Raw genomic sequence first — 25,823 nt, forward strand, 5'->3', positions numbered from 1 at the left:
ACTGAGCTATATTGCATGCTCCAAATTATATATATTTTAATTCTATTATTTTATACTTACACAACTGTTTACAATACTCTGGCACCCTCACCTTGCGAGATTAATGGCACTGAGACTTTTTCTAAAATGTTTCATGAGATTGAAGAATACATTGGAATACTTAGACCATTCCTCCTTTCAGAACCTTTCCAGGTCCTTGATATCCTTTGTCTGCTGATATGGACTGTCCCCTTCAATTCAAACCACAGGTTTCCAATGGGGTTCAGGTCCGGAAACTGTTGATGTTGATTTTGTGGTCAATGAACCATTTCTTTGTGAATTTTGATGTGTGCTTAGGGCCAAAAGCTCTATTTTCATGTCATCTGACCATAGTAGTGGTTCCAATTCAAGCACCAATGCCGTGTAGCTAACTCTAGGCCTTTCCATTTCTTAGTTTCTCTCAATAAAGTTATTTTTTTCTGGCAACACTTCCAAAGAGCTTATTGGCATGGAGGTGGTGTCTAACTGTAGATTTGGAGACTTAGTGACCCGAAGATGAGACCAAGTTCTATAATTCTCCAACTTTGGCCCTTAGATTTTTCTTTGCCTCCCGAACCCTCATGCATCCAATACCAGGCAAGGTTACCACTGTTCCAGTAATTCTTCCCTTAATAGTGGTAAGTGGTATATTTGTTTTTTTAGTATTTTTTTTGTACCCATTGCTTGATTTATGAAGGTCAACACCCATTTGTCTCTTTTAGTTTGTAAGTTCTTTGCCACATGTAAAAGGGATTTTTACATGTGTTTTACCTCATTTTTATACCCCACAATACAGTTCCTTAAATTGGGATTAATTTTAAAAAGTAGAATGTTAATGCAGATTTAATTAACTTGTTTTTATTTATAATAATCTTTAGGGGTGCCAATAATTTTGACACCTATCTTTTTGAGATTTATTTTTTTACTTAATGGGATTCGCCCCTTTTTTTCCAATTTTCGCCTAAAATGTCATACCCAAATCTAACTTCCTGTAGCTCAGGCTCTGAAGCAAGGTTCTGCATATTATTGGCACGATTTGAAAGGAAACACTTTGAAGTTTATGTAAATGTAAAAGGAATGTTGTAGAATATAACACAATAGATCTGCTAAAAGATGATACAAAGAAACAACCAACCGTTCTTTTGTATCTTTTTGTACCCTCATCTTTGAAATGCAAGAGAAAGGCCATAATGTATTATTCCAGCCCAGGTGCAATTTAAAATGTATGTGAAAAGTTTTAGACTGATCCAATGAACTATTGTATTTCTGTTCAAAATGTTGTATCAAGACTGCCCAAATGTTCCTAATTTGTTTATGAATAACTTTTCATGTTCAAAATTGTGCACTCTCCTCTAACAATAGCATATTCTTTCACTGTAATAGCTAGTGTAAATTGGGCAGTGCAGTTAGATTATCAAGAATTTAACCTTTCTGCCCATCTTATTGTATGTCCTTTCTCTTGCATTTCAAAGATGATGGAAGAAATTAAAACAGAAAACGGCAGTTTTTTTGTTTGTTTTATCTTTTACCAGATCTAATGTGTTATATTTTCCTACATAATTTCAGATTTCCACAAACTTCAAAGTGTTTCATTTCAAATGGTATCAAAAATATGCATATCCTTGCTTCAGGTCCTGAGCTACAGGCAGTTAGATTTGGGTATGTCATTTTAGGCGTAATTTTTTTTTTTTAAGTTTCCGATCTTTAAGAGTTTTATTACCCGTTTAGCCAGTATCATTGCATTAGCCTTGTGAGCCAGCCTCTGTAGTCTCAAACTGGCTCACATAAAGCTGGCCAAACAAGACTCGGCTAACATTTGACGATGAACTTAAGACTTACCTTGATTTAATGCTATAGTCATCTGAGAACAATGTGAGAAATGAGAGCCAAGACAAGAACAGACCCCAGGTCATTTCAGATCTGCCTCATCTGCCTATACAGTGTATAAGCCAGGGGCTGTATTGTGTTGTTACCATGGTACTCTAATTAATCTCCTGAAGCCATAAAGTAAGTTAATAGTGGATTCTCAACCACTATTATCAGGATATGTTAGAAGTTGAAGTGATTACGTCAGGAGCACTATGACAACATGTAAAAAAGATAAGATGAATACATTAGAAATCTAAATGTACATTGACAGCTGCAATTGTTAGCTACAATGTAACCATTTGTAAGGCATTCTCACTGTGGCTGTTTTCCTTTTCATTCATTTCCTTGTACGATCAGGTGATAGTGTGGTCGCTGCTCACAGAGGGTGTTTTCACATATACTGTAGTCCTCTTTAAAATAATCAATCTCAGAACAAATAGAAGAATCATAACTGCATATTACATAATGCTGTTATTGAAAATTGTACTCCCAATGTAGGCTACTGCCCCTTTAAGAGCAAGAGTTGACGTTGCACCCTTTGTTGTGATTCTCACCAAATATGCTGTTGTCTTCTCACACTATTCAAACCCCACAATCAATAAACAGCGTATGAAGCTCTCGTAGCCTATTGATCACATATTGCAAACAAGTAATCTTGAACTAAAGCTCCGCATAGATTTTGGAATATCTGTTCATCCTTGACAATCACTAATCAACAGCCAAAAAGAGCACATCATCATGTTCTCTCTTTTATGGCACCAATGTGAGGGGTTATGGCAAGGGGAAAGGTGTTGCAGTAGTCTAGTGTAGTGCAGGCAGAGTACAAATTACATTGAGTATACAAAACATTAAGAACACCTGCTCTTTCCATTACATAGTCTAACCAGGTGAAAGCTATTATCTCTTATTGATGTCACTTGCTAAATCCACTTCTATCATTGTAGATGAAGGGGAGGAGACAGATTAAAGAAGGATTTTTAAGCCTTGAGACAATTGAGACATGGATTGTGTATGTGTGCCATTCAGAGTGAGAATGGGCAGTGGTATGGTAGTAGGTGCCAGGCGCACCGGTTTGTGTCAAGAACTGCAATGCTGCTGGGTTTCTCACTCTCAACAGTTTCCCGTGTGTATCAAGAGTGGTCCACCACCCAAACTGCATTGGAGTCAACATAGGCCAGCATCCCTGTGGAATGCTTTAGACACCTGGTAGAGTCCATGCCCTGATGTATTGAGGCTGTTCTGAGGGCAGAAGAATGGGTGGGGTGCAACTCAAAGAGACCTCCACAAAGTTTGACTTTTGTTGCCTTTAGAGGAGCTCATGTCTAAATTCAGGAACCTAACTCTCCCGTAATTCACACTCTGGGTACGGGAACAATGACAAGTGAATCTGATGAGCTTTGTGTTCACATTGCCCTAAAAAAGGGAACCGAACCGAGGAATTCAAGCGAACTGAACTCGGAACCGAACTGGTGGTCTCACTTCGGTTCGCTTCGGGGGCTCTTTTGAGTAGTCAGAGTTCCTTTGGAGTGGTCACACTGCACAAAAAATTAAGAGAACTGCGCCGAGTTCACACAAATTGGCTGAAAGGGACCAAGTATGAAAATACACTAACTAAAAAATCTTTTGCATGCCAGGATGGAAAGCATTTGAGCTATGAGTAACAACAAGCTAAACAGGTTTGCACAAATGTACAAATGCTTTGTTATCGTCTCTGTACTTTCATGCGTGCATGTTTCAATCCACAGGGACCTTACTGGTAATGCTTCCTCTGTTAGGTTACCTATCAGTTTACAGTAAACTCTTATCACACCACAATAGAGGAACTCCTTATCAGGCCATTACAAGGATTTATTTCTCTTTGACTTGACTTATGGGTAGCAACTCAAAAAGGAATGAGGAAGTATCCAAGAATTACAGAAGGGGAATGTTTTATTTAACTACGTACACACGGAGTCAGTCATTCATTGTTGCTGTGGTAAAGGAACTAGGAAGGACAAATCTGTTCAGGTGAGATTTTTTATAGTTCATCTGAAAGTAAAGCTTTCTATCATCAAGTAAGATGTCATTCTAATCTACAATTTCAGATTAACTGTCTCATTGAAAGGTGGGAATTATGTGTAGGCCATTGTGTGTCTGTGAGCGTGCAGTCTATGCACAGTATCAAAACGAGAAAAGCTTTTAATTCTAGATCATTGTTTTTCTTGTTAGTCTAGGAGATTGAATGGCGACTGAATCAAACTCTGGTCAAGGCATCAGGGAATATGCAGATTTTGCAACAGATACGTCTGGAGCCAGCTGCTCTGAGAACAGCCTGGAGTTCATCTGTGAGTTACGCCCAGGTAAGGGCCTCCAGGCTGGGGAGAGGCAAGAGAAAGTCCTGGTAGTGGCGAGGCTACCAGCACAATGCAGTGTACATCAGCTACGTCTTCGTATCTGCATGCAAACTCAAGAGCTGAACTGCCATCCCGATCCATTAAGCCTGTTGGACCCTGAAAAGTTCATACTGCTTTACCCCAAGGGAGAGGACTGGTATGAGATCTTTGACGACTGCCAGGTTCTCCGGACTCTGGATGTACCATGGTCACGTGACTCCCGGGGACGGCAGGTAGCTTGCATAGTGGTGTCGCCTCAGCCAGATGACACAGAGGAGAGGCAGAGCCACCACCGTACCCTGGTCAACCTGATTGGCCATGACCTGGATACAGTAGCAGCAAATAGGCTCGGCGAGCTCAGCTTCACACGCAGGAAGCTGGCTTCTCCACGCCAGGAAGAGCTAAGAAGGCGGGATGCCAGGGCCTATGCAACAGAGCCATGGACCACCTCAGCCCCCTTCCCAAAAGTCCAGGAGGAACAGCTCAGCCGAAAGATATCAGTCACCATGCATCACAATGACGTGTGCTTCAGTGTAAAGGTGGATTTTAATATAACACCTGAAGGTCTCATAAAGGTCTTCCGAGAAATCATGGTAGACCATGCTCTGGAATGTGAGTCTGGTGACATGGTTCTCAAGGTCTGTGGCAGGGAGGAGTTCCTCTCTGGAGACTTCCCTTTCTCTGACTCCCTGTGGGTACGGCAGTGTCTGAAGTCCATGCAGGCGCTTCATCTGTCTGTGGTCCCCATGGCGCAGCTTGATGAGGACACTGTGAGGGCTGAAGACTGGCCCCTTGTGGACAGCTTCACTGGGCTTTCCAGCTCCCATGAGGAGCTGGCCCTGGAGGGAAAGGATGTGGACGACATCCTCATGATTTCACTCTGGGACTGCAACCGCAAGTTCAGAGTGAAGCTCCTGGGCTTCGACATACCCCAACCCCCTGGCAAGCCTCCTCAGTTCATCCACGTGGAGGCCTCTATCCTCTACGGGAGCAAGGTGGTAACCTCTGTTTGTTCCACACCCAAGGCCTTTGCTGATGAAGTTCTGTGGAACGAGTGGTTGGAGTTTGATATCCTCCTCAGGGATCTTCCCCGTGGAGCTAAGCTGGGCCTGACCATCAATGCTTGCACCCATGATAGCGCCGCAACAAAGGAATTCAAATCCCCAGCCTCTGGTCTTAAAGCTCCAGACTACCAGAGAGGGAAGGGAAAGCTGCTGTACTTTGTGAATCTCCTTCTGATAGACCACAGGTCCGTCCTCAGCCAAGGGCCACACACCCTTCACATGTGGGCCTATCCCGAGCTGGAGGAAGAGGCTTTTACCTATAAGGCGGATAAGCTTTCCTCTGCCACCAACCCAGACGTGGCAGAATCCATGGCTATCACCTTCCTCCTGGACCGCTACAGTTTCCCTGTGGTTCTCCCTCACAGCACAACCTCCCCTGGATCCTGCTCCCCTCTTGGTCAGTCTTTCCCCTCATCCTCACCCAACTCCAGCTTATCTGATAAAAGCCTGTCTCCCATCGCGAGCGACACGTTTGCCAGATCCTCCTCGTCCCCAGTGACCACAGACAGGGCCCGTCTGAGAAGGTTCAGGGAGGAGAGTGTCCAGTATGCCTCTAACCTCCCCCAGTTCCTGCGCAGCGTAGACTGGCTAAGACCCAGCTCTGTGCAGGATGTCCACTGGCTGCTGAGTCACTGGGAACCCCCAGACCTGGATGTCTCCGTGGCCCTGGAGCTGCTCAGTGTGGACTTTGCTGATGAGAGGGTCAGGAAGCTGGCTGTCCAGAGACTGGAGAGCTTGTCTAATGATGAGATGCTGAAATATCTGCTGCAGCTGGTGCAGGTACGTTGAATAGGGGACAAATATGTAATAGATGGAATCAAATGATTGATTTGTCCTTCTGTACATTGAAAAAAAAGCGATTTGAAATAAGTCTTTAATTATCGGATATCTATGGATAACATGTTATTTTACAGCCTGGTTATTACCTGGCATTTCTTAGAACTGGACAATTGTATTGTAAGCAAACATTTCTCTGTTAAGTCTACATCCATTGTATTTGGTGCACGTAGCATAACATTTTGTTTGGTAGAATACAAAGGAGTAACAATTGTTACCAAGAAGTCACTCATTCATGTTGCTCAGCAAACATTGACATAGTTTTCACTGTGCACACTGGGATGTTTGTTTACAGTATTGTGTTATTATTTCTCTCTTTTCATAGACTCTCAAAGTGGAGCCTTACCATGACAGCTTCCTGGCTAGATTCCTCATCCAAAGGGCTCTCAGAGTATGTGACATGTGTGTGTGAACTTCTATGTTTTAGTTTCCAAGGAATTTATTGACTGTGATTTATTGGGGTCACGGGAGTGAACCTGTACCCTGCTATGCTTGTAATGCATAAATAACATACATTATCTATAGTAAGATATACTTCAATTAACTTTCCTCTGGCGTACAGAGCAAGAGGATTGGCCACTTCTTCTTCTGGTACCTGCGCAGTGAGGTGGAGGGCTGCCCGTTCTTCCGTCAGCGTATGGCTGTGGTGCTAGAGGCCTACCTGCTGGGCTGTGGCCAGGCCATGCTGAGCAGTTTCATCAACCAGGTGCAGGCTGTGGAGGCACTACATGAGGTGGCCAGTGTGGTCAAGAGACTCTACCCTGACAAGACGGACCTCCCATCCACAGGTGGGGTTCTGGCCTGGCTCCACTGGGATGTAGAACATAGAACATGTCATAGAATATAAATAGAACAAATTCCATTGGGTCAGAGTGGAATAAATATATTGCTGTGAACATTGGAATGTTCATACACTTGCCTTTGGAGTGTTATAAAATCAAATTTGATCGAATCATATAAAGCTGGTAACAGATTGTTTGTTCCCCAGCTGCCCAGAAGCTTCAGGAGCTCCTGAGGACATGTAATCTCCCATCAGACTTCCAAGTGCCCTTTGACCCACGCATCAGAGCAGGCAGAATCCTGGTAAGGTTAATTCAGTTTCTGTATGGCAGGAAGGGACATTTTAGCCAGAATGTGTTGTTGCTGTCAGGGTCACAAAAACAACTTACTGTGATTCTAACCCCCCATGTATTTTACACTCTAACTTCAATGAGTTCTCAGGTGAAATTGAACTTGATGTACCAGGAAGTTTGAAACAGGTTGAGTGGGTGTGGAGCTTATATTCATGAGCTCGCATTGACTGACAGCTCTTTGAAACGCCTATGTCAAGAAACTTGGATATAGTGTAGTGAGTAATGTTGCAGTAAAATTATGTCATTCAAATTTGGTTATTAACAAATAAACTCAAACAACATTGAAATTGCATCAATTGTGTAAAAAAATGTATACAGTGCCTTGCGAAAGTATTCGGCCCCCTTGAACTTTGCGACCTTTTGCCAGATTTCAGGCTTCAAACATAAAGATATAAAACTGTATTTTTTTGTGAAGAATCAACAACAAGTGGGACACAATCATGAAGTGGAACGACATTTATTGGATATTTCAAACTTTTTTAACAAATCAAAAACTGAAAAATTGGGCGTGCAAAATTATTCAGCCCCTTTACTTTCAGTGCAGCAAACTCTCTCCAGAAGTTCAGTGAGGATCTCTGAATGATCCAATGTTGACCTAAATGACTAATGATGATAAATACAATCCACCTGTGTGTAATCAAGTCTCCGTATAAATGCACCTGCACTGTGATAGTCTCAGAGGTCCGTTAAAAGCGCAGAGAGCATCATGAAGAACAGGGAACACACCAGGCAGGTCCGAGATACTGTTGTGAAGAAGTTTAAAGCCGGATTTGGATACAAAAATATTTCCCAAGCTTTAAACATCCCAAGGAGCACTGTGCAAGCGATAATATTGAAATGGAAGGAGTATCAGACCACTGCAAATCTACCAAGACCGTCCCTCTAAACTTTCAGCTCATACAAGGAGAAGACTGATCAGAGATGCAGCCAAGAGGCCCATGATCACTCTGGATGAACTGCAGAGATCTACAGCTGAGGTGGGAGACTCTGTCCATAGGACAACAATCAGTCGTATATTGCACAAATCTGGCCTTTATGGAAGAGTGGCAAGAAGAAAGCCATTTCTTAAAGATATCCATAAAAAGTGTCTTTTAAAGTTTGCCACAAGCCACCTGGGAGACACACCAAACATGTGGAAGAAGGTGCTTATGTCAGATGAAACGAAAATTGAACTTTTTGGCAACAATGCAAAATGTTATGTTTGGCGTAAAAGCAACACAGCTGAACACACCATCCCCACTGTCAAACATGGTGGTGGCAGCATCATGGTTTGGGCCTGCTTTTCTTCAGCAGGGACAGGGAAGATGGTTAAAATTGATGGGAAGATGGATGGAGCCAAATACAGGACCATTCTGGAAGACAACCTGATGGAGTCTGCAAAAGACCTGAGACTGGGATGGAGATTTGTCTTCCAACAAGACAATGATCCAAAACATAAAGCAAAATCTACAATGGAATGGTTCAAAAATAAACAAATCCAGGTGTTAGAATGGCCAAGTCAAAGTCCAGACCTGAATCCAATCGAGAATCTGTGGAAAGAACTGAAAACTGCTGTTCACAAATGCTCTCCATCCAACCTCACTGAGCTCGAGCTGTTTTGCAAGGAGGAATGGGAAAAAATGTCAGTCTCTCGATGTGCAAAACTGATAGAGACATACCCCAAGCGACTTACAGCTGTAATCACAGCAAAAGGTGGCGCTACAAAGTATTAACTTAAGGGGGCTGAATAATTTTGCACGCCCAATTTTTCAGTTTTTGATTTGTTAAAAAAGTTTGAAATATCCAATAAATGTCGTTCCACTTCATGATTGTGTCCCACTTGTTGTTGATTCTTCACAAAAAAATACAGTTTTATATCTTTATGTTTGAAGCCTGAAATGTGGCAAAAGGTCGCAAAGTTCCAGGGGGCCGAATACTTTCGCAAGGCACTGTATCTCCAATTTGACATGTCTCTTGTGATGCAGTGATGGATATGTTGACATGACAACTGCGTTAAATTTTGAACGATCCTTCCCTCCTATTTTGTTCCATGCTGGCTAAAGACCTAGCTAGCCAGTAACTAGCAAACACTAGACACAAATCAAAAGGAAAACATTAGTATCTTTGCCATAGATGAAGTGTAACAATTTAATTATATTTGCTGACACCCTACAGTCAAATTTTGGCACCAGTAGAGTAGCTAACTAGCTATGTAAACCACGCCCCTCTGCAAACACACCTCCGATGTTGGCCTTCTCCGATGTTGGCCTTCTCCGGTGTTGGCCTTCTCCGATGTTGGCCTTCTCCGGTGTTGGCCTTCTCTGGTGTTGGCCTTCTCTGGTGTTGGCCTTCTCCGATGTTGGCCTTCTCCGATGTTGGCCTTCTCCGGTGTTGGCCTTCTCTGGTGTTGGCCTTCTCCGGTATTGGCCTTCTCCGATGTTGGCCTTCTCCGATGTTGGCCTTCTCCGATGTTGGCCTTCTCCGGTGTTGGCCTTCTCCGATGTTGGCCTTCTCCGATGTTGGCCTTCTCCGATGTTGGCCTTCTCCGGTGTTGGCCTTCTCTGGTGTTGGCCTTCTCTGGTGTTGGCCTTCTCCGATGTTGGCCTTCTCCGATGTTGGCCTTCTCCGGTGTTGGCCTTCTCCGATGTTGGTTCATGAAAAACATGATTTTGACTGTTCATGACCTTTAATAAATAGTGTTGTTGGTTGTCATTTCATATTATGATATGTTAACAGTCACTTCCCTCTGGCCAATCCCATTCCCAATCCTCCAATCCCCACAACTCTAGCTGGACAGGTGCAAGGTTATGGCCTCCAAGAAGAAGCCTCTGTGGCTTGAGTTTTCCTCCATGGACTCTCCATGCCCCTCTGGTCCCCCTGTAGGCATCATCTTCAAACAGGGGGATGACCTCCGACAGGACATGCTGGTGATTCAGGTGAGTAAAGACTCAATGATCGGTGGAAAATACGGCATTTAAAAAGTGATTATATAACTTAAAACGTATTTTTATTTAATTGTTAGGTAATGTTTGATTATATTTGATTGATCAATTTGTATGATGTTTCCAGACACTGGTGGTGATGGATTCTATATGGCAGGAGAAATCACTGGATCTGAATCTTGTGCCCTATGGTTGCATCTCTACAGGATACAATATAGGTAATTAACAATAGTTCAATATTCAGTCTCTAATTGAAAATGCACTGTGTCACAATCATTGATAACCACTTACTTATCTGTTTTCAGGCATGATAGAGATTGTGAGAGATGCCGTCACCATTGCTGCCCTGCAGAGGATCCAAGGAGGCACAACAGGAGCCTTCAAGAACGATGCCCTGTTTGAGTGGCTCAGGGGGAAGTGTCCACTCCAAGAGATTGTAAATAACACATACATATCACAATTTCTTCCCTAATTTCAATATGGATCAATAGCTATACCTCCTATCTCCACGAATCCCTTTTCAATCTTAGACATGATACAGTAGTTTATGAGAGGCTGTGCAGAAGTCATTTCGCTTTTGCCCAGTGACATTGTGACATTTTATGCTCATGCTTTTACAAATCCCTGACCTTCTCCCACCTAATCTCAGCACTATCAGGCTATGGAGAGGTTTGTTAACTCTTGTGCTGGATACTGCGTGGCCACGTATGTGATGGGGATAGGGGACCGCCACAATGACAACATCATGATTACAGACCAAGGTAAGAATGAGAATAGTGTTTTACATTTCACTAACAGAAAAGAAGAATGGAAGACACTGCATAAAAGAGTGTTATTTTGTCCCCCCAATATGTGATGAATGCATTCTAGGTACTCGCACTCAAACCATGAAAAGGAATACAAAGGAGGCGGAGATTAAAAAATAAACCTAATTTGATCCACGCTCGAAAGAATAGCAAAAGGTGCTAGTGCAAAGCACAAAAACATTCTAAACAGAAAACAGCACATATTTCGGCTTATATGGCTTCATCAGTCCGTTCCAGTGCTTGTAGAGCACTGATGAAGGCATAGAAGCCTAAACATATTCATTCTCCCACGCAACAGTAACCTTCCATTGTAGCCTGAGTGCAGACCGACCCATCACACATATGGATTGGGAAAAAATAGACGCATCCATTGGTTCAATATTCTCCAGTGTTTTTATTTCGTTTTAGCAGCCCTAGAGCCTAGTCCGGTACTGACAACCTAATTGAATCCAATGAATTGCACTATGCATGTTTTCATTTTGGCAAATAACTTCCATTAACAAGAATCCTTAACATAAATGTGAAAAATGTACCAATATAAATAATTATAATGGTTCAAAATATGTACATTTGTTGTTGATTTGTCATTAACCATTTGTGTGTTGTGTGACTAATTAGTGCACCAATTAGATGTACTAACAGCAGTTCATTTTGCCAAGCTGCTCAAACATTCACAGTGGGCCTTAAGGGAACATGGTTGAGTAACACAGCACTAGATATACGTCTTTGGTGACCTTTTCACTCATGTCAGGTTCACCTTTTCTGCATTATCTGTTTTTTTGTTTGACAAAATCTATTTTGTGCTCAGTATTCAAAGACCAAAATAAAGATGAGCATTTGTATGTATTCTAAGCAGACTGAAGCATGTACATTTAGTTGCCAGTGGCAACTGTTTTTTATATAAAACGTTTTACATGCAGTACCTGCAATGTAAAAAAAAAAATCAAGGCAAGGTCATCAGTCTCAATGAAACAGCCTGTCCTTTTTCATATCCTGTCCTTTTTCATATCCTGTCCCTTCTGAATCTGCATTGCTTGCTGTTTGTGGTTTTAGGCTGGGTATCTGTAAAGCACTTTGTGACAAACGACTGATGTAAAAAGCGCTTTATAGAATACATTTTGTTGATTGATTCCCTGTCCTCTTGATATGGTGAGTGGAGTGTTATAAATGTAAAGCATGTTTTTCTGCTCCAAAGGGAATCTGTTTCACATTGACTTTGGCCACATCCTGGGGAACACCAAACGGTTCCTGGGGGTTAGCAGGGAGAGGGTCCCCTTTGTCCTCACTCCTGACTTCCTCTATGTCATGGGCAGGATCAAAGGTCAACCCAGTCTCTACTTCCAGAAGTTCAGGGTAAGCGGCCTATCTGAAGCTCCTCACTTTCTTTTAAATGTGAAGACTAAATAACTGCTGAAGTTATTTATTATTTTGTCTAACCTTGTCTTCTGAGTTTGTGTATGTTTGTGTGGTTGTGTCAAACGAGTGGTTATTCTCTCCCCACTTGCAGGACACATGTACCCAGGCCTACCTGTCCCTGCGCTCCCACTCTCGCCTGCTGGTGACCCTCTTCTCCCTCATGCTCTTGACGGGGATCCCTGAGCTCAGTGCTGCAGAGGACATGCGCTACCTCCGGGACGCACTGCAGGACGACAAGGGGGAGGACAACGCACGGGACCACTTCCACCAGCAGATAGCAAAGTGCGAGGAACTGGGCTGGACAGTTCAAGCCAACTGGTGGATCCACATGTTGGCTGGCATTAAGTAGAACCAACTTCCAGAAGCCCATTTATGCCTGAGATTCATGTGATTTTGTCATTTGTTTTTAAACCCAACAGAATCAGGTGTTACACAACAAACTGGCATTGACAGGATGTAGTACTCAAGTGTCAGGCCAAATTCAAATCCTGCATGAGGGAGGGTTGCTGTTCTCCACCTGTGCGATATGCTCCAGCTGACTAGAATAAATTGTGTTGATTCGAATAAATTGGTATGATAGCATGCGGACAATGTATGTCCTTAATGATATCTGATTTGAAATGATACAATGACTATGAGGTTAAAGTGCAGACTGTCAGCTTTAATATATCGGGGGAACTATTTAGAAATTACAGAACTTTTTGTACATGGTACGCCCATTTTAGGGGACCAAATTATTGGAAAAAATGTACTTATGTGTATTAAAGTAGTCTAAAGTTTAGTATTGGGTCCCGTATTCCCAGCACACAATGATTACATCAAGCATGTGACTCTAAAAAGTTGTTGGGTGCATTTGCTGTTTGTTTTGGTTGTGTTTCTGATTATTTTATGCCCAATAGAAATGAATGGTAAATCATGTATTGTGTCATTTTGGAGTCAGTTCTATTGTAAATAAGAATAGAATATGTTTCTGAACACTTCTACATTCATGTGGATGCTACCATGATTACAGATAATCCTGAATGAATCGTGAATAATGATAAGGGAGAAAGTCATAGACACGCAAATAACATAGCCCCCCAAAATGCCTACCTCCCCTGTTATTGTAATGGTGAGAGGTTAGCATGTCTTGGGGGCTTGATATTTGTGTGTCTGTCTCACACAAATAACTTTCTCTCTCATCATTATTCACAATTAATTCAAGACTCCGTAATCATGGTATACTGAACAAAAATATAAAAATTCAACAATTTCAAAGATTTTACTCAGTTACAGTTCTTTTAAGGAAATAAGTCAATTGAAATAAACTAATTAGGCCCTAATCTATGGATTTCACATGACTAGACAGGGGTGCAGCCATGGGTGGAGCTGGGAGGGCATAGACCCACTCACTTGGCAGCCAGTCATAGCCAATCAGAATTAGTTTTCACCACAAAAGGGCTTTATTATAGACAGAAATACTCCTCAGGACCACAGCTCCCTCAGACAATCCCGCAGGTGAAGAAGCCAAATGTGGAGGTCCTGGGCTGGCGTGGTTACACGTGGTCTACGGTTGTGATGCCGGTTGGACGTACTGCCAAATTCTCTAGAACAACAATGGAGTCAGCTTATGATAGAGAAATGAACATTCAATTATCTGGCAATGGGCTCTGGTGGACATTCCTGCAGTGAGCATGCCAATTACACTCTCCCTCAAAACTTGAGACATCTGTGGCATTGTGTTGTGTGAAAAAACGGCATGTTTTAGAGTGGCCTTTTATTGTCCTCAGCACAAGGTGCACCTGTGTAATGATCATGCTGTTTAATCTGCTTGTTGATATGCCACACCTGTCAGGTGGATGGATAATCTTGGCAAAGGAGAGATGTTTACTAACAGGGATGTAAACAAATGTGTGCACTAAATTTAAGAGAAATAAGCTTCTTGTGCATATGGAACATTTCTGGGATCTTTTATTTCAGCTCATGGAACATGGGACCAACACTTTACATGTTGCATTTATATTTTTATTCAGTGTAGAATCCACATGAATGTAGAAGTGTTTAGAAACATATTCTATTCTTATTTACAATAAAAGTGACTCCGGAATGACACAATATATTATGTACCATTGACGGTGAGTGTTAGTAAAGAAAGTGACTAAAGGAAGTGAGAGATAGTGAGGTTATGCATGTATATTAGTACAGATATACAATGTAGTGTGTGTGAGGGGGTCTAATCTATTTGTGTACATGTTTGTCCGTCACTTGTATGTGTAGGCCTACTGTAGTGACAGGCAATATGGCAGCATGGCATCATGATGCAGACAGGGATTGTTTCTCAGAAACCCTCATTTTGAGAGTTAATTAAAGCTGTGTGGGTGGAGCCTCACAGAGAGCCTGCATGTGATAGTAGGACTAGGGCACTTAGGGGTACAGTGGTGAGGTGAAGGGGGGCAGCATGGACCTGCCTCCTCTACTCACTCTCCTCCCTCTATTTGATGCTCTCTTTTAACGATCCTGGTCGCTTAGCTCGCTCCTTCATCGCCTTTTTCATCCATCTATCTGTCTCCTTTGAAACAATTTCCCACAAATACTAGTTTTTAGTTTTCCTCATCTCTTCTATGTTCTCTACTGTCCTTTTCTATATTGTCCCTCTCGTTAACTCTCCCCCCCCCCCTCCTCCCTCTCCCTTTAGTGTAGTGTTTCTGTGTCACTGTGTCAGAGCTGCTTAGTGGTTTGACCTGGCATTGGCCCTGTTCTGGAGCACTGGGTGCCCCCTGCCCACGCCACCAGACAAAGCTCAGACACCACCGCCACCACTCTGCCTACTGCATCAAGGGGTAAGTACATGTCTCTCTTCTAGGATGTCCAGTTCTAGCGAAATATGAAAATGGGGTTGTATTTAGTAATTGAAGTCTATGGGTGTCCATCCATGTAGAAGAGTAACAGTATGGGCAAGGACTATATCCTCTCGCCATAGCACGTTGACAGAGTTACAGTGAGCTGGATATTAAAACAGAGGTGCCGTTCATTAGATAGTTCAGTTTTAGGTCACCATTCAGGGGCTTTTCTCAGAACAATACCAGCGGTGTGCCAGCAAGAAATGGGTGTGAGTCACAGGGGTGGCACAGTGTGTGTTGCCATGGCATGCTGCGGCTTTGTGCAGGGTGTTGGACTCTGTACTGGGCAGGAGGTGGCTGTCTGAGAGAAACTGAAGCTGGGTGTTGTTGTTTTAGAGTTGATTGCTTTCCTTGAATCAATACTCCTCCACTGTCTTCCTTACAAGGGTTTGTTTGTTTGATTATAGTCATGGCCTCTAGAGGATTCTCACATGGTGGTTATTGTGAGAGATGAACCTTAAAGGTATGATTATAACTATAGATATATGAAACTAATCAGAGTAACCAAGGCTGGGGTGTGTTTAGTGAAGGTCCTCTAAGGTCTCACATGGTGGTCACTGCTCCTTGTGAGAGATGGACAGGTGTGATGGACAAGTTACGGAGGCCAAATTGAAATTGATCTCCCTCCCTGTTTCACAAATGATGTTCCATCTATAGATATATGAAACAAGGATAGAATGACGAGCGTCACGGTCCAATTACTCACTTTTCTAATGTATAACAACAGCATTTGGGTGCAAATCAAATAGTTTTTTTTAATGGACCTAGAGTAACCGAAGTAACATTTTTTCTTTTCAATGATTAAATAGCACAGAACAGGATGTAGACCAATATACCCTGTATGAAGGATTAAAAAGACTAAATAACCATTACAGGCCCTGCTCGTGCCATTATTTCTGACAGCATAAGAGGAGAGATCTGTTTTGACTGAAATATCTATGGTGTGTAATTACTAGGTTGTCAGAATTTTCTCAGTTGTTTTGTCCTAGCAGCCTTCAATCTATGTGCAATTATTATGAAAAATGTAGCCTACTTTTGCATCATTTTGTTAAATATGTGATAGCTACTGGCTAAATAACAGTAATAATCAAGTCTTGATGGTCACTTTAAATGGGTTTGTCCTAATGATATACTGTGCACTATGCTATGCTAGACATGCTGATAGCCAGGGCGTTATAATTTGAGACCACTGCCCTAGATCTCCTGCCCTCCCCCATCACAACCTGTCTTTGTCACCACGTGGAGATGAGAACGCTCCGCAGGGTGGGGCAGTGGTGGGGCATGTTATTAGGGGGCGAGACACTGCCTGTGAATACCCATTAATATGAGCACAGGTGAAGATTGAGAATGAAATCAGAATGAACTAGTTGAGTGATTGATCAAGACATAATTATATTTTATGTGAGAATAATGAGCCCCATAGATTTCTTTAGATTTTCTCCAGCCTCAGATCTCTCATTGTTTGCATCCTTCCGGAATGAATCCTCCTTGTTCACCTACATGGATACCCTTGGTTTCTACATGTCATTACCAGAGGGAAAGATAATGAATATATACTGTATGTGATGGTGTGTGTGTTCCTCTTCACGGTCGTGTTCTCTTGCAGGGTCCCTGCTTTGAGCTGCAGCAGCCCGTGGCTAACCTGTTATGACATGGTGCAGCGTCCTCTGACCCCCCCATGACGGGGGGCTACTGCAGGGGTACGGAAGGCCCCACAATCAGCCTATATTTTGGAGGGAAATGCCACTGATAGATTAGCCAAGCCAAAATGACTTAATATTAATGAGGAAAGTATCGTTAATTATAGGACATAACATTGAGAGAAATGCATCTGCCAGCACCTCTCTGATTCAAAGGGTTTGGGTTAAATGCGGAAGACACATTTCAGTTGAATGCGTTTAGTTGTACGACTAACTAGGTATCCTCATTTGCCTAAATCCTCTCTATTGGTAATACAAACATCATGATCATCAAACATCTACACAGTTCATTGTAAGACACTATTATATGGGCATACGTTTCTTTACCGACTATATAGTCACATTTTTGTTTAGACTATTGCTGGCCTTTATTTGGCCTTCTGTTTCCACTTTCCAGGGATGTGACAGATGCTGCCTGGGATCTGCGACCTTTGCCGTTTTCCAGCATGACTGATTTCCTCTGGTGTTCAGAGTGGACTGGGGCTTTCTAGCACCATTTTAAATCAGTTATGTTGAAGGGGCATGGCACCTCTTAGTCAACACAGAGAGAAAGGGAGACCTCAGCCATCAAACTGTTCCAGCTATCTCCAGAATCTCATTTTATGGCAACACTGCCTAGGGCTAGGTAGATGTTTTAATTTATTTATAGAGGGGCAGAGATATGTCATTACTGGTCTAACATTTAGTTGAAACGGTTACATTTAATGCCACAACAATTTTGGCATGGGGAAAATGGAGTGGATCAAAGCAGAGTGTTTGCATGTGATAGTCTGTATGCTACTTGTGTGACAAATCTGACTAGTGGTTTCTTACTTTCTTTCTGTTTCTGAATTTATTTAATTATGGTATTCACTGCTTGTCGTGTTTTTCTTCCAATCAGGCTTTCTGTCTTACTCAGCCCGTAATGTAAGATGACTTTCTCACCCCCTCTCTTGTCGTCTCTCACTAATGTATCTATTCTGTTACCTTTTGACTAGTGATTGGTTTGGGATTAACAGGGCGAGTTTGGGCGCGCAGTCTTGGTTAATAATTAGACTGGAACAGACACACACACACACACACACACACACACACACACACACACACACACACACACACACACACACACACACACACACACACATCCTGTCAGATGGAGGTCTCTCCATCTGACAGGATGTGAGACAGTGAGAGAGTGATTGAGAGTCAGGAGAGCTTTTGTATTCTCTTCCAACAAGGGGAATTAGGTGCTCCCCGCAGCCTGGCAACCATCACCTCTCTGTGGGCGTAACAACACCCCGCTGCCCCTAGAGTAACAGGGCCCTGTGGAGCTGCTGAGAGATGCAGTGTCTCTACACTGACCACTGATGTGAAACAGAGGCGTTTCTCTGTTTAGTTGAAAACAGCCCAGCAGGAAACTGCGCACACACACACACGGCCCCGCACAGCAGCTTTCATCACCTAATACAGAGGTAGGTTTTACATATTAGCTATCTGTTTGAATTGGTGAGGTCCTGTCACCTCTCTATTTCATGTGATAATGAGCACAGTCTTAAATGAGGACAGAACAGCTAGGGATTTGATTGTGTAATTCTTCCTGTAGACGGGAGAGATGAGGGAGTGCACGATCTCTGATGTGTGATGACTTTGATGTTTATCTTTGTTGCTGTTACGCTGGGTATAGATTATAGAAGACAGATGAGTTGGAAATGACAGAAAATAACTAATACCTTCAACCAAATAATATGGTGTTGACTGAGGACTCCATCCCTGTGCCTGTTCAGCTTCCCTGTCGATATGAGCACAGAGGGTATTGAGACAGATGTTCTGGGGAGCAGTCACAGCCTATCTGAACCAAACACTGGGGCTGGAACTGAACAGGACTACTGCCTCTACCTGCACAGGTACTGGATGTTCGTGTGTTTCTTTGGGTTAAAGTAAGTGAGTGTAGATCTGTATGCTGCACATACAGTATATTGGAACCATATGCATACTGTGTGGATGTTAAATGTACCAATTATATCTGTTTACTTACAGATAATTATTAGTGAATTAGTGTTTATGGGTGTGAATTGTATGTCTTCTCAGGGTATTTTTTCAGAATGCATTAATTAATCTCTGTGGGTATCATACAATCCCCACAACACTGCTCTTTTATATAATGTGGGCAATATAATTGGACGGAAGTGTTTGTTTGTGTGATGCAAGTATGGGTTGATATACTGAGGGCATGGTGTGTGTGTGTATGTACTGTGTGTGTGTTTGTTTGATCAGCTGCTGTCTCTCGGTAGGCTGTTCGGGAAGGAGACAGCTGAGTACTTCCTCAACCCATCTCCTGTCCACACTTCCTCACCCACCTGGTACACACTACTGATGAAGAACATGGGAGGTAACTGTTATAATACAAAAGTACATCTTCCCTTTTAGGTGACAATGTTGTATGCAAATGATGTGTGCAAATGTCCCCTTTTTTGGTGGTGCAACTGGTTGGAACATTTCCAGAAGGCATTCAAGTGTGTTCTAACTGGAGCGGGAGGAAGTGGTACAGCCCAGCTAAGCATGCACTGTGAGGTCCACCATTTCACCTTTCTGAAAAGTCCCATTATCCAGCCTAGTGTTTCAACAGACTAATTCCCACTGCTAATGTATTAATTGCCATCTAGTGTCTTGCAGTGTGTTGTATGTAGCTTTTCATGTGACCAGTGTGCCTCTGTGTTATGTATTTATTGTGTTGTGTAGCCAGAAGAACCAACCCTCAGAGCCTGGTTCCTCTCTAGGTTTCTTCCTAGGTTCCTGGCTTCTAGGGAGTTTTTGCTAGCCGCTGTGCTTCTGTCTCTGCATTGCTTGGACTTTAGGGTTTTAGGCTGGGGATCGTTAAAGCTCTGATGTAAAAAGAGCTATAAAAAGGGCTTTCTAAAATACATTTGATTGATTGATTGTGTGTCAGATGAGGTGAGTGCTGAGGCCCTGTGGGACACCTTGAGAGAACACTCCACCAGACGACTCAGAGACCTTGAGGAGGAGGAGGAATCTGAGTCTCTTCAGGTCAGGCTAATTATTCATTACACTGGCTAATAAGTACTAATGAGTAATGCCCCTGAGCGGTTCCTGGTCAGGGTCACATTGTCAGCAAAAGTCAGGGATAAAAATGCAGAACAAAATATGTTTGAGGTTGATATTTCTCATAGACAGCTATGACTTCACTTTCCTGTCCCTTTGTCCACAGTTGGTGAAAGCCTCTGTGAACCAGGATGTACAGAGAGAGCGAGGTCACCTACAGCACCTGGCAGGGGTCAGGTATATGTTCAACCTGGCCCAGCTCCACCAGGCTTACTCTGCCCATGTTCTCTCCCTCAACCATCCAGCTCTGCTCCTAGATGACCTGGAGGAGCTTGAGGGACCACATAGTTACCTACCTATCTCACAAATAAACAGGTGAAGGGAAACCTAGCATTATTAAATAAGCATTAGCTATTACTATTGGTAATATAACTACTATAAGTACTTCCAAAAGCCTTGCGAATTGAAAATCATTTAAATCAGATGTAGAGACCAATCTTGGGTCAGAGTATCATGTATCTTTTTATATTTGTGCTATTAAATGTGCTTATGCTGTGTTATTCGTATTGTAACAAAAATCCATTTGTGTCAGTGAAATTTGAATTTGTGTGTAATGCTGGGACAAATCTTCCACAAGAGGGCAGTCCCAGATTAAGAGGATGAATGTTTAGTTGAATTTATGCTGGTAGTTTTCACTTTAATATGACAAGCTGTACTTTAAAAATTGCATTTCTATAATTTCCACTCATAGTTTTCAACAAATAGTCATTATTTTATTTGTGAAACTGTGTATAATTTTGTGAGTTTGTAATTAAAAGTGACAAGTGGCAAGTGTAATTGATTGAATCATTCAATGTCCAAAATAATAATAAGTATTATCAATCAATCAAATCATCTGTTATAGACACATCATTGAATCCTACTACTCACTGCTCCGGTTCTCAGGGCAACGAGCCTCCATACCAGGCTCCTGATTGGTGGTATGCAGGCCCAAATGATAAACACACTAAACATAAACGTCTGATTGCAGCCAAACACGATGAGTATGAAAGCAAGAAGGTACTTTAGATTTTACAGTGGTCAATTTTCCCTAACCATTGCCATGCATCAATCACCTGGAAGAGTACAGCTCTGTGAAATTACAGCCCCAAACCCCACAATTTGACATCCCTGAAGCAGGAAGGAAGATGGGTGGTGGGAGAGGGGCGCGTGTGATGGTGTCCGTCCATCATTTATTAACTGTGCCAATACTGCCACTGACTTCACGGAAGTGTGGAATTCAGACCTATATAGCCCTGTGCCCATAAATCCTAAAAATACACTACATAATACAAAATATAATACATTTTGCAGTCCTACGGACTACTGTATGTACGGAGCTGAGTTATGCACGTTACTCCAAAATAGCAATTTGACCCTCAAAAAACAATGAATTAATAGACCCTCACAAACCAAACCAATAAATCCATTCTTTGCCCTCACCTGTCACATTAACATATTTTTACACCTAGGGTGGAGGGGAATGGAGGAGGAGGTATATTTATAACAATCCCTGGTCCAGCTAGCTCTAACAGCTCTCTCTACCGTGTTGGTGTTATGATGAGGGAATTCTTAAGTGGGAGGGAATGTGAGGTATGCTGGGGCAGGACTTGGTTATGGATCCTAAGTTGTATTTGTCTGTGATGGGGACAACTCCAAACCTAATACAATAAATCAATACAGTAATGAACAGCAAACTACATAACAGATTTACCACACTACCCATCCCCACACAATATCACCCCCATCTGCCCCTTGAACAACAGACTGCTCTCTTGTTCCTGTGCTCTGCAGAAGTCTGTTTTCTGAGGTTTATCTCCCAGTCAGATTTGGCTGGCACCAGATAATGAGCTTGTTGATGGCTTTTGTCATCATCATTCTATAAAGATGTTTATATTCCTCATAACAAAATACCCAGCTGCAGTACCTACAACAGGCTTACATGGAGGCACTAAAAAAGCAAATACAAAATTATTTCTGACAAAGGAAATGACCCATAACCTAACTATTAAGAATTATCACGGGAAATGAAGAAATGAAACATGTTCAACCCCCCCCTCTTATTTCCATTTCTGATTCTACATTTGTAACGACTGGGCAGATACCTGTCCTGGTCAGAGTTATTGGGGAGGAGCGGGAAATTAATATTTGTAGAAAGATTACAGACAGAGAGAGGCAGGTGGGAAAAGGAGCAAGTGACTATTACGGGAAATTATAATGAACTAGGTTTAGGGCATTGCAATGTGTATCAAACAAACCGAGCCTTTGTTCTTCTTCGTCCAAGTTTAACTTTGATGTCCTGCACGATAAGGTAACATTTCTGTCGTCTTAACGTCAGCCTTTAACCTACCTGATACCTGACTGAAAGACGTCGATGTCGGGGGTTGAACGGTGTAGTACTGTAGCCCAGTCAGTATAGCGTCAGGGTGGCGCCCATACCTAACAGAAACCTACCTTGTTTGTACAGTAGGGTAGGCCTACATATATATATATATATTCACTTTGATAAACGCTGGTTTCTACTCCTCCTCCTTTCTGTGCAGTACTGGACTGCAGACCAAACTGTACACAGGACTCATACAGGTGGTCGAGGCGGGCTAGGAAGCAGAGACAGTGGATCAGAGAAAGTGGTGAGCAGGTGAGACTACTGCACATTTTTACCTTTCGTTTTAGCTGTAGAATTAAACCTCACTGCCCTCTTTATTTCTCAAACACTTATCGGTCGTTGACGGTAATAAATAACTGCTGTTATGCGACCTTTTATCCTGAACCTGTGTTTGTAGAACCCTGAGGAAGTTTACAGAATAGGCTATTGATTTATGGGAGGTACTGTATCCTACTCATTATAATCAATGTAATAACTTCCATAGTTTGCATCTAGTTTTCATGCAGATGGATATTAGGTAGCCTGTAATTTAGAGCATAACACATAAAGTGATTCAGCTTGCTATGGATAATCAGATATTGACAATCAGGAGCTGCAGAGGTATCTCATCATCTGTGGTCAAATATTGTCACCGAAAGATATGGTAGGGAGGAAGATCATAGGCCAACACTCCAGCTCCCAGTCCTAACCCCTGGTCTGCTGACTGAGATTTTAGTACAGGGAACAAGGCAAGTTGAGATAAAAATGGAAGGAAAATTACAGTAGTTATGCAAATAATGACATTCATGAACATTCACTGAAGTATACAATTTTCCAGGAGTTTGGTCTTTCTCTATACCCATTTCTAACTTCTTCCTTATATTTGCTGTTCGGTTCACACCATACCTTGGTCCTGTTTTATTACTGCTTGACACCAGAGCAGCTCTGCTCTGTGCTGTGCATGGCCCTCTGCCACTCCACTGGCCACAGGGTCAGGGCGAGCAGATTACGGACACCATTTCACACATTCCACTGGGATTAGGAAGCTACTCAAATGAACATTGAAAGGGGGACCTCCTGTTCAATCACTTTCAGTCACAGTAAAGATTTTTAGATTGATTAGGGAATCCCCCATGTATATGTAGGACTATTCTATGACATGAGGCTTTAGCTGGAAAATAGCCCTTATACATTCTTCTTACTTTTTTTTGTCTGTTAACTGTAACATGAGTTGGACAAAATTGACCATCACTCTTAGATTTGTGGACCCTGCTGGCACTTATTTGCAAATGTTCCCAATCAATGGCACTGTTTGGATTGCCTCACGACTCCAACTGAATTGTTCCGCAGCTCTACCGTTCGCTATAGACTTCAGTCCGAGACAGCCATCATTGAAGTCATTTGTGGTGATGTCAAAAGGAGGTGTGTTGTACAAAACAAAGTCATCAGCGATTGGATCATCTCTAACCAATCAGAATATCAAAGCCAATGACAAATTTTCAAACGCTGCTTTACCCACGTGTGTTCTGGCTCTGGTTCAACCCGGTTTCTGGGACCAATCATACGGTCTAAAATTAATTTCCCGTCTGGAAATCTTCAGATAGGTACTCAGATACAGACTCGTTGCAGAGAAGCCACTAACGTCCATGGGTGTGGCGTAGCGTTTGGTTGGAGCAAGGAGTTTGGGTAGCCAGGCAACTGTTTAAGCATCTGAAAGGTTTCCATGGCCTCTGTCTGTGGGCTTAGTTAGTATAAGTTTAATCAGCTCCTGGTTGTTATTTAGCTCCACTGCTGTGTGTGTCACTAACCTAAGGGGTTCAAGAGATCTGCAAGTCTTGGCCCCAAGCAGCCCTGGGAGGGCGTCAGCCTCATCTCTCATCCCAGCCCGTCAGCACCTGCTGCCTCAGCCGTTGCCCTGTTCTGCTCTGAGGAGCTAGTGTCTGGAGAGGGGCCCCTTCCAAAGCCCAAAAACACTGTATCAATATGTCTTTGATATTTGAGATTCTCTCTGGGGTTGTGATTCAAACTTAATCATGTTCCTTGACTGAAATCACCCCCTTGTTTCCTCCTGACATGGGACTTGGGACTTGTATTAGTGATTAGTCTCTCAATTACATCTGGCTTTGATTCGGCTTACAGTGTGACTCCAGACAGCTGTTCAGCTACAATGTAAAGAGATAATTGAAGATAAGCCCCTGTCTGTCAAATAATGTAATGTACCCTTGGCAAAACCATGTGATTAAAGCTGTCTGATGGAATAATACATGACTCACAGTTGAGGCCTAGTCTGTCTTCACAGAAGATGTCATCTTAACTCTTTGATAAAGGGATCTTTAGGAAATCCATTTAATTATCAGTAAAGTCACACTCGCACCCACACACATGCTCGCACAGACGCACGCACATGCACATCCTCTGATGATCTGAGCTGATTCTAATCTCCAGGGAAATGGCTGATTGCGTCTGAAATATATCTCACTAATAACAGGAAACCATTCAAACTTGCGGCCACACCCCTTTGTGAAGGAGCTGTCAAAATACACTGCCTGTCTCCCATGTAAGCTGTCCAAGCCGTTGTCTTCTCCTGGTAACTCTGAATAAAGACAAATGAATAGAATAATACACATATGCTCACCCTGATGTTCTGGAAATGAAGTCTCACTATCTTCTCTCTTGGTGACTGAACAACTGATATGCATCATGGCGTTGTGCATACACTTAGAATTCACCAACTTCGGTTATAATCCATTTGACAGAAAGTCAGAGGCAGTAGTCTTTAAGCTACATGTCCCCAAAGTGCCCTCAACTTCAGCCCAGACACAGAGCACATCTTTGAAAATGTCTTGAATATTTATCATTGTAATGAGCCATAGCTCAACAAATTATTACAAAGAGATAGGAGAATGTACAGGTAACGGCAAAACTATCGGAAACACTTGAGTAAATGAGGGATACAAAGTATATTGAAAGCAAGTGCTTCCACACAGGTGTGGTTCCTGAGTTAATTAAGCAATTAACATCCCATCATGCTTAGGGTCATGTATGAAAATGCTGGGCAGGCCATTATTTTGTCTACCGTGGCTATGCCGCCTGTAAAGATCAGGAAGGGCCGCATACTGTTTAAAGCTCCCAATTCACTGCTTTACTGACCACGTTTCGATCCAAAACGGATCTTCGTCAGGTCGAACAGAATGAGTGCTCACGTCCCAGAATGCACACATTTCACCTCACATGACCATTGGGTGTGGAAACTAATCAATTCACTTTTGAATTAATCCCAGAGGTACATGTGGTCATAAAGGATGATGTACGTACAAATGGGTTCAAGGTAAAACCTAGGCAACAGTAAAAAAAATATTTAAAAA

The 25,823-nt window shown here is 42.5% G+C and overlaps 2 protein-coding genes across 9 annotated transcripts in view; both read left to right on the plus strand.

The window, feature by feature from the left end:
• The first annotated feature begins 3,649 nt into the window (after window positions 1-3,649).
• si:rp71-17i16.5 (phosphatidylinositol 4,5-bisphosphate 3-kinase catalytic subunit gamma isoform) lies at window positions 3,650-13,349 on the plus strand. 2 transcript variants are annotated; one of them, XM_021616005.2, is made up of 11 exons: window positions 3,650-3,894; window positions 4,101-6,103; window positions 6,486-6,551; window positions 6,723-6,948; window positions 7,149-7,243; window positions 10,062-10,208; window positions 10,342-10,432; window positions 10,520-10,650; window positions 10,864-10,975; window positions 12,216-12,373; window positions 12,528-13,349. In XM_021616005.2, the coding sequence occupies exons 2-11, from the start codon at window positions 4,109-4,111 to the stop codon at window positions 12,783-12,785; spliced, it is 3,279 nt and encodes a 1,092-aa protein (XP_021471680.2). In that variant the 5' UTR covers window positions 3,650-3,894; window positions 4,101-4,108; the 3' UTR covers window positions 12,786-13,349. The 2 variants fall into 2 exon arrangements, with proteins under 2 accessions (XP_021471680.2, XP_021471679.2); XM_021616004.2 differs by having other exon boundaries at window positions 3,651-3,894; window positions 4,096-6,103.
• Window positions 13,350-14,867: 1,518 nt separating this feature from the next.
• Window positions 14,868-25,823, plus strand: part of lamb2l (laminin, beta 2-like) — a 60,848-nt gene continuing 49,892 nt past the window's right edge. For 2 of the 7 annotated variants that reach the window (XM_036988204.1, XM_036988203.1), the window contains exons 1-6: window positions 17,517-18,466; window positions 18,779-18,898; window positions 19,286-19,383; window positions 19,942-20,039; window positions 20,221-20,429; window positions 22,637-22,731. The gene's annotated coding sequence lies outside the window, so the exon portion shown is untranslated. Of the gene's footprint in view, window positions 15,256-16,921; window positions 17,016-17,516; window positions 18,467-18,778; window positions 18,899-19,285; window positions 19,384-19,941; window positions 20,040-20,220; window positions 20,430-22,240; window positions 22,405-22,636; window positions 22,732-25,823 lie in introns of those variants that run through there. The other 5 variants (XM_036988209.1, XM_036988208.1, XM_036988206.1 and 2 more) reach the window with 4 other exon arrangements.

The sequence above is a fragment of the Oncorhynchus mykiss genome, chromosome 9 (assembly GCF_013265735.2).
Source record: "Oncorhynchus mykiss isolate Arlee chromosome 9, USDA_OmykA_1.1, whole genome shotgun sequence".
In the NCBI taxonomy this organism is placed as follows: domain Eukaryota; kingdom Metazoa; phylum Chordata; class Actinopteri; order Salmoniformes; family Salmonidae; genus Oncorhynchus; species Oncorhynchus mykiss.